Genomic DNA, 8,389 nt, shown 5'->3' with positions numbered 1-8,389 from the left:
GAGCGGTCATTTGTGTGTGTGGCGGTGAATGCTGGGAACGAATATTGGGCAAGGCATCTGCCTGGTGAGTGGGTGCAACCGACGTGGGACAAGTCAAGCGAAGAACCTCGGATCCAGTTCTGCAGCAGCGCTGGAGAGCTCATCCAGACAACCCGAACGAAGTGGTTCCCTGGCCAGGGCAACAGCTTCTTTGCATACCTGCGCCAGGGAACCGCATACCTGACGACAACACGCCTGCCCGACGAATGAGATGGGTAGCCTAGAATTTAGGTGTGAGTTATTGGGGGGGGGAAGGGGGGTGCTTCCTTTCGCTGGCCACTCTCCACATCTACAAATGCTGCGGAAATGCTCTTAGATGAATCGGCCAGCTCGTTGCTACTAGACTGGTAGGAAAAGATCAAGTTCGTCTTCTTAATCTAGCTCTGAAGGATATCAAACTAGGAATTTCGGTTGCATAACTGACACAACGAGTAGCTGAAGAGGCCTTGAGGACCACCACCTCAACACCCTCCGCCTCCGCCTCCGCCTCCGCCTCCGCAACCACCACCACCTCCTCCTCCTCCACAGCCGCCGCCACCACCACCACCTACAGTATGGGTTAGCAATCATACCTCATACCGGATAGTAGAAAATGAGTACTTACCACCGCCACTACCCCCATCCACTCCTCCCCCAGCTCCCGAACTAGCACATCCCCCCGATGCAACCGTCCCTCCACATGTCCCGCCCGCACAAGCCCCGCTCGCCCCCGCTCCACAAGCAGACATCTCACCGGGGCAGCCTCCTCCGACATAGATCCCCGGCGTGTACCAGACAGGAGAGACATAGGGGCCGTAGCACGCATACGGATATCCCCAGTGGGTGTAATACTCACCCTTGGGCGGTATCGTCCTCCCCTTGGACGCTGCGCGCTTCTGCGCCTTCTCGTAGGCATCATCGATCCGCCTGTGATGGCGCGTGGCTAGCCTACGGTCCACGAGCTCCCTGCGTGGTTTGGCAACGGTCGGGTCCGGGATTATCTTGACCGCATTGTGTGACGAGATGTGGGCCGAGTTATCAGGGGGGTGCAATCGGGCTTGTCCGGAGGCATGGAAAGTCTCTGCAACTAGGTAATCACCGGCGGTGTCAGTTCGGGTTTCAGGTGGGAGGGGGAAAAGGGGGGAAGTGCCGAAGTATTTACCTTGGTCCTGCGTCGACATACCCAGCAGCCTGCCTATCGGATTAACCACCGCCGTCCGCACCGCCTCGCAATACCAGCATGTGCACTCGCTGTACACCTTGCCGTACATGTCCTGATATGCCCTACTCGTCCACTCAAAGTGCCCGCTCAGCGCATCCTCGTCGATCTTATCGTCATGGTCAATAAACTTCTGCGTCCTGGCCACCGAAAACTGGTAATATGCCAGCGGGCTGAGCTGGTTCGTATGCCACGCCAGATCCACATCCAGCGTCGGCACCGCAACATTAAGGGGGAATTTCGCCATGATACTAAAGAAGCGATCGTATTTCTTCACCAGCCGCTCCATGGTCGCCCTCGCGGCCGGGCTATGCAGCCAGTCGATCTTGTGCATCTTCTCGGCAAAGACCCCCTGCCGCATCACGGCCGAGCATAGGTCCAGCGCGAACGGGCTGTGGTTGTCCCAGTACCGCGCCATCATCTTGCGGATGTAGACCCCCGAGCCGGCCCCCGAGCCGCTCCGTCGGACCATCTTCTCGATCCTGGCCCGCACGTCGTGCATGGTAGGCTGCGCATCGCTCCATAGCAGTCCGGTGACTTGCATCTTGGGGTTGTCGTTGCGTTTCTTGAGGAGCCGGTTGGGAAACGCGGCTTCTTGTTTGGCGAACCATGATGACATGGGGGATGGCACGGGCTTTCCATCGCGGAAGCTGAGGAGTGTTCCTGGGAGGGGACGGTTGGTTGCGGGATTGATAAGGCTGTTGACGTCGTTGGTGAATTTAGACACGCATAGGAGAGGTTTGTTAACAGTGATTTGACAAGATGAACATTGGTGTTCCAGGTTTCCGTCACCGTAGCCGGTTCCGACGAGGTCGGGAATGCCGTCGAAGGGGTGGGTGGATGGGCGGGAACAGGTCGTCCAGGGGATCTGGAGGTTGGTTGTGCATCGGGGACAGGGGAGGGTAATGGTCAGGGGGTCGTCGGCGTTTGACCACTCCAGATGGGTAAGGGCAGTCCAAGACGCCTTGCAGGCGGCGGTAACGTTGTAGGTAAAGGAGTTGGTGATGGCGGTATTGATGAGGCGCCATGGCATGCCGGTTGACCAGAATCCGCGTTTGCCGGACAGCATGCAGTCCTCGAGAAAAGCACGGGGATTGAGCATGTGTGTGTGCCAGACCATCAAGACATCTATACAACCTTGAAGTCAGTGAAACGCTTTCTCATCCTGGTATGGATCGGGGCCGGTACTAACCAAGTGGCGGCAGCATTTCCTCTTTCCATTCTACTGTCTCATACCCAACGACGCCTGGGAACTCAACGTAGGCGGGCGAATTATTTGCCATCATGTCCTCCTCACGAAGTTGCCTTCCGCCAAACAGTCTCCACCACGCCTTATATCTCTCGACCGCTCTTGCGACAAATAAAGCCCATCGCTTCTCACGAAGCTGGCTGAGGATCCGGAGCTGGTCGTCCTGCATTTTCTCCGCCACGCTCTGCACTGACTGCTCGAGGGGCCCGGCACGGCTATCCCACAGACCCCAGAGGCCATCCGTGTATCCCACATCTTCTTTCATCGCCTGGATTGCGAAGAGCAGCTTGAGGTGGACGAGGCATGTTTCGGGTGATGTATCCGAAGGACTATTGGTTAAATAGAGATTCTCAAACACAGAGGAGAGGTTGGCATCGCTGCCAGGCTCGACATATGCCGGCGGAGTGGTAAGGGACGCACTACCAGGGGTCGACATAATGTATTGCAAGATGACTATGAGTCCATGGTGTTTGCATGGAGTCTTTCAGGGGCAGTGGGAATGCTCAATAAATGGCCTGCTCGTCAATTGTACGAAATTGAAGGGGGTGAGGTGGGGTCAGACTGTCGGTTGGCCTTGTCGGCGGTGCTGTGGCGTAGGATTCGGACATTCCCAGTTTGACGAATCACTCGGAGCGGTTGTGGGATGCGAGTGGTCACAATGGTGGCGGCTGGATTCGTCGATCCGAGTGTATAGCCACTCTCCGTATCCGTCAGCGGCGCGACAAAGGAAGATACGAGGCTTTGTACACGTCCTTCTCTCAATCAAACACCGACATGTCTGACATCATGCATGTGGCAATGTCCATCCTCGCGCCAACTTTACACTTCTGTACTACCTATCTTGCTAGGAGTCTTGCGATTTAACCTAAAGTACTTTAACAATTCAAACACGGGCTAATATTGTCTCCGAGATTCAAGATCTCCTTTTTCCCTTTGTTATGACCAGTGATTCTAACGAGGACGCCCGTCGGGACTAAAATTCTTGAGTGCCGTCTAAGGGATCGCCCCCTTAGAGCACCCGTCACCCAAACGCGAAGCATGGCCACTCGACCAAGGCATGATGCGATTGATGGGTATAAATTAGTCCCGCATGAGGCATTCCATTAGCGCCCTAGCTTGCCCGGTGCCAACCATTCTTTGTGTGAAGTGATCTTAACTTCTTAAGGGGCGTGTCACCCGAGTAGCCTCATTGTGACACCAACCCTCTGATTACGTGGTAGTTTACCTTAATTTCCGTAGAGGTCCCAACCCAGTGCCTGTACTGGAATGTATATAAGCCTACTGAAATTGCAGCCTGCCGAGTGAGCTTCTGCATGGCGTATGAAATGTAACCGCTCGTACTTGATTCAAGGCTTTGAACGCAATTGATACCGATAACATAAGCGGAAAGCACACGACAATGCCACGCGACCGGAGTGACTGGTCCAAGCGATCTCGCCGCTCCCGTCGAAGCGAGGAACCCGAGACCCGAAGTTCGGGGTACTATTATCGAGATTCTCGCGACCCAGAACAGGAAAGTCGTACGCGAACCAGAACCAACCAGAGTGATTACCATCCCGGAAACGACCCTTATGACCGTGGCTCAAACGACCGAGACGACTATGGAGGGGACGCGTCGAGATACGACGGCGATGACGAGATCTCCACTTCAAGCTACACGTCAGCCTCTTCGCATGGGTAGGTCCATCTGCCTTAACCGCCGCGAAGAACGAACACAGTTTTATGATTCGATTAGTTGCTCAGACTACCCTTGAAGCATGTTGTCACTAACACGGCACGTCTTCTTCAAGACCTAGAGAAAGCAGTAAAGCGATGGTTCCCTATCAAGACTCGAGCATCAGGAGAAGCCGAAGTGCTTCGTCAGACTCGACCCTTGTGATTGAAGCACCGGCCCCCGATACCAACCCGCCACCTAGTCGTCGGCACCGTCATCGAAGCCGACATCGAAGCCGTCATCGATCCCGTTCCAGGGATCGCTATTACGACGACGATGATTCGGCATATGGTGTATCTGGCCCATCCGATCCGTTCCCCGCGGAGCGGAGCGATACTCATCTCTCAGAGCGGCGCTCGTACACAACCAACAATAGTGGTCGTAAAAGATACGAAGACTACTCGTACACGGCTGACCGTCGCAGTTATCGAAGGGAAGAGTGCTCGCAAGAGCACTATCACGGTAGCCGCCACGAGGACCAGGATTACTCGTATTATTCTGATGAGAATCCCCAAACAAGTTTTAGTCGCACTGTCCAGGTCAACGTTTGGTCCAGCTCCCGACTGGAATCGGTCAAGCACGAGAGTCCTAGTAGTCACCACCCTGGGGGGCGCATTACCTACAACCTGAGGCCAGTTACGTTGAGATGATGGGAGAGACCCTTTGGCGTCACGCCTGTTCAAGCGTCTTCTCTATCTCGGTTTGGGGGATTTTATCGTTAGATATCGGTGTTAGTCATGCTGGTCCATACTAGCACTGGATAACGTATCAAAAGTCCTTCAGTCATTATCGAGGTTTGGGTTCCAGGTTGAGGCACCCCAGTGCTCCCAGTGGGATTTCGCAAGTGATCGTGTAGCCGAGGCTTGGATCGAAAGCCAGGGACAGATGAGGCGTGATAAAGGTTGTATTACTCCAAAACAGAAACAACAGGAACACCGCATCGTACAAAGAGGGAATTACCCTAATCTCGGTACATGGATACAAAGACCAGCATGGAACAAACTACTGTTTTCCGTAATACCTCCTCTTCCCTACGAACAACCGACGCATTCTCGTATGTATATATAAACTTCAAGCCCCCTCCCATTTCCCACAACTAACAAACCAAAACCCTCAACAACCAGTAACATCCACAACAACAACAACAAAAACAACAATAACAACAACAACAACACATTCTGACAATATGGACAAGGGAAAGAGTGTCTCCGATCCCAGCAAGGGAAAGAGTGGCTCCGATCAGGCGGCATCAACCGTTCGTCGTGGTGCCGTGTCGGTCAAGGACGCGGACGCGTACAACAAGTTGTGGCCGCACACAAACAAGAAGGACAACATCATTCAGTACAAGTAGCACAAGAAATCTAAGAAGTAGGCTCTGAATTTGCGGCTCACTCGTACCCACTTTCAGGGATAAGAGCTATGGGGACGAGAAGGGTGGTCTCGGGCTAACACGGTCTTGGAATCAAATCCCATTACATACCTACCTTCCTTAGGTACCCAGGATTAACACTCACTCCATGCCTAGGACGCAAAGAAGAGGACCAAACGAAGACGTGTGGTTTAACACGCAGAGATGAGATATTGTCTTTAAACCGTGGCTTAGAATTAATTTAATCTGATCAAATCGACCCCTCGGAACCCGCAGCACTATTTTGACCCCCTTCCCAGAGTAACTCCCGTCCCAATGCAGCCCAAATCCCGAGGTATCATAACAACCTGACACAATCCACCGACTGTTGACCCAATGCCAACCCGTTTCCAACGCTACCGTGATAAACCTAAAGTTCCGCACCCGCCCAACCCGAGAACAAACAAAAAAAGAAGAATCCCCAACCAAACCCCCTAATTCCAACCCCCCACAACCCGCACACCCCCACTCTCCCCAACAGCACTACCACCGTCATCACCACCGTTAACACTCCCCATCAACAACATCTCCAACCCCTCCACCCGCCCCCTCAACGCCCCATTCTCAGCCTCCAACCCCAGATTCCTCCGCTCCAGCTGCATAATATACTCGGTCGCCTTGCTCAGAATAGTAGCCTTATTCAGCCTCCCACCTCCACCCCCGTTCCCGGTGGCAGCCTCATCCACGTCGACGTCGGCAGCAGCAGCAGCAGTAGCATCTGTGGTCGTTGTCGGCGACCGCTGGTGGGCCAGTATGCGCAGGGAGGGCACGGCGTCGCGCAGCTGGGTGATCTTGTCGTTGAGGTTGGTGCGGTAGCGCTTCTCGATCATGTTGTGGGCTGTCTTTTTGGGGGCCGGGGTACCGGTGGGGGTGGTGGGGGTGGCGGAGGGGCGGTTTGCTGCTGAGGTTGTGGGGGATGGTGGTGATGTGGCGGCTGACTTGGGGGCGGGTTCTTCTGAGTCGCATGGGCTGCTGGCTGACTTGCGCTTGAGTCCGCGGGATGGGTACCGCTTTGTGCTGGTGGTGGTGTTGGTGATGGGGGGTGTTGTTGATGGTGTCGGGGGCGTGGGGAGAGCGGTGGTGGTAGGTTGCTGCTGGTTGGGGATGGTGGCCAACATGATCTGGGGTGATTGGAAGAAGGGTGGGACGGTGAGGTCCAAGGGGTTGATGACCGGGCTCGAGGTAGGGTTCGAGGGCGAGCACGAGGCAAATGTCTGGCACTCAAAGAGCTTCTCGGGCTCGGGGGAGAGCGCTACCGAATCCCGGGCGGTCCACGCGTCGGTCGTGGGGAAGCCGAATGAGCTGGCTGAAAGGGCGGGTGAGAGCGGCGACGAGGGGGAAGCCGCCGAGCCAGATGAGAAGTCTGCACCGAAGTCTTCTGTATCAAAGAAGGACATTGGGGAGTAGTCGGGATATGTTTGCTTTAACATGGTTAGCCGCTGGACATGGAAAAGGACTTGAAGTTGTGTGTGTGCCGGGGTAGGGAGTCAACAGAGTAATACTCTTGGGGGAGGAATATTGAACCCCCGGAATAACCGAGCATTGCAGGGGCGGGAGACTCGCCTTGCCCTCACAATGCGCCGGAGTCCAAAGTTGACGGAAGAACAAGGGGAAGAAGAGAGCAACTGACAAGGTCGGAAGCGTCAAAGGACGTTGTGGTGTATGGGTCGAATGCCATCGACGAGTCAATGGTTGTTGTGCCAGACATACTGGTTGGCTATCGATTGCTAGACTAGGTACCTAAACTCGAAAGAGTAGGTCGTTTGTTTGGAGCTGGTGACTAGCGACCGGGGTGCGATGTCAATATTGTTGAGTGTGGGATGTCGGGTTGGATGAGTGGTGATTTGATGTTGATGATTCATGAATCGTGATGATGCCAACCACTGCAGACAGGGAAGGTCAAGGGAGCTCAAGGTCTTTTAAAACCATTGGAATGCCGTCCTCGGAAACGGCGTTTCGGTCGGCGCGCCTCGGCACCCATCTTGGCATTACAGTTCAGTTACGTGGTGAATGGTGGCACTACAGCGTCTTGGGACCTGCTAAGGAGCTGCAAACCGATGATTTATTTTTCAGTCGTACGAGAATGGACTGGGCTGGTTTTCAAGGTCCAGACCCTGACTCTCGGAGCACTGCAGGGGGCACGCAGCGCTGAGTGAGTGCCCCACCTGCCTGCAGAGGGATCTCGGAGCCGCCCGCCCTCCGCCCGCCCTCGGCCTGAACGCGCGGGAAGAGCGAGCGGCCGGGGCTCGTTTTAGTTAGGTATCCATCAACCGAAGCCTCTAGGTCCTTCTTAGTGGCTTGTTGTCGGACAGAGACTAATTAACTTTTGGTGCGCTTCTTCAATGTCGGGCAATTTTCCATCTCGCAGGCGATCGTTGACGACAGGAACATCTAAGAGCGCCCAATGAGCAATCACAGGGCAAACAACGTCCGATGATGAACAACTCGAGCGGAGGCGGGAATGCAGTGGGGGCAGCGGAGAAACGTTGTTTCGTGGGGCAGAAAAAGGATGGGAGTCGACGGCAGCATCTTGCGCCGGTCCTCAGCCCGAACACCAGTCTGTATCGGCCGAATTCGGCAGAATGGCCTGATACGGAGCCCTGCCAAGCGCCCATACAAAATTGACCGGAAACCTCCGGGTAAAAATCGTGATGTGCTTCGCCTGGCGGTAATTTTGCGGAGCAAGTTTTCACGTTTTGGAAAATCCGGTTGCTCACGATTCCCTCCGAAGCAGCTGACTCCTGAGCCCCTCAAAAACGAACGATTTTTCGTTCATCTTAC

At 54.7% G+C, this 8,389-nt stretch overlaps 3 protein-coding genes across 3 annotated transcripts; 1 reads left to right on the top strand and 2 right to left on the bottom strand.

Moving 5' to 3' along the window:
• Positions 1-500: 500 nt before the first annotated feature.
• On the bottom strand, positions 501-3,228 carry B0H64DRAFT_368914 (uncharacterized protein; the record flags this gene model as incomplete). The annotated part of the gene is made up of 4 exons (XM_062801990.1): positions 2,430-3,228; positions 1,181-2,365; positions 686-1,105; positions 501-586 (listed from the first exon to the last, which is right to left on the bottom strand). The coding sequence occupies exons 1-4, from the start codon at positions 2,920-2,922 to the stop codon at positions 501-503; spliced, it is 2,184 nt and encodes a 727-aa protein (XP_062653873.1). The 5' UTR covers positions 2,923-3,228.
• Positions 3,229-3,885: 657 nt separating this feature from the next.
• On the top strand, positions 3,886-4,850 carry B0H64DRAFT_378872 (uncharacterized protein; the record flags this gene model as incomplete). Its single annotated transcript, XM_062802610.1, has 2 exons — positions 3,886-4,163; positions 4,277-4,850. 2 exons carry the CDS (start codon positions 3,886-3,888, stop codon positions 4,848-4,850), a joined length of 852 nt encoding a protein of 283 aa, XP_062653872.1.
• Positions 4,851-5,766: 916 nt separating this feature from the next.
• Positions 5,767-7,698, bottom strand: B0H64DRAFT_413337 (helix-loop-helix DNA-binding domain-containing protein). Its single transcript, XM_062804975.1, has 2 exons — positions 7,239-7,698; positions 5,767-7,029 (listed from the first exon to the last, which is right to left on the bottom strand). Exons 1-2 carry the CDS (start codon positions 7,314-7,316, stop codon positions 6,043-6,045), a joined length of 1,065 nt encoding a protein of 354 aa, XP_062653871.1. The 5' UTR covers positions 7,317-7,698; the 3' UTR covers positions 5,767-6,042.
• Between the last annotated feature and the right edge of the window lie 691 nt (positions 7,699-8,389).

Source organism: Chaetomium fimeti, assembly GCF_033439085.1.
Source record: "Chaetomium fimeti strain CBS 168.71 chromosome Unknown B0H64scaffold_14, whole genome shotgun sequence".
NCBI classification, from domain to species: domain Eukaryota; kingdom Fungi; phylum Ascomycota; class Sordariomycetes; order Sordariales; family Chaetomiaceae; genus Chaetomium; species Chaetomium fimeti.
Note: the sequence above shows the minus strand (reverse complement) of the source record. Positions and strands in the feature narration are given on the sequence as shown.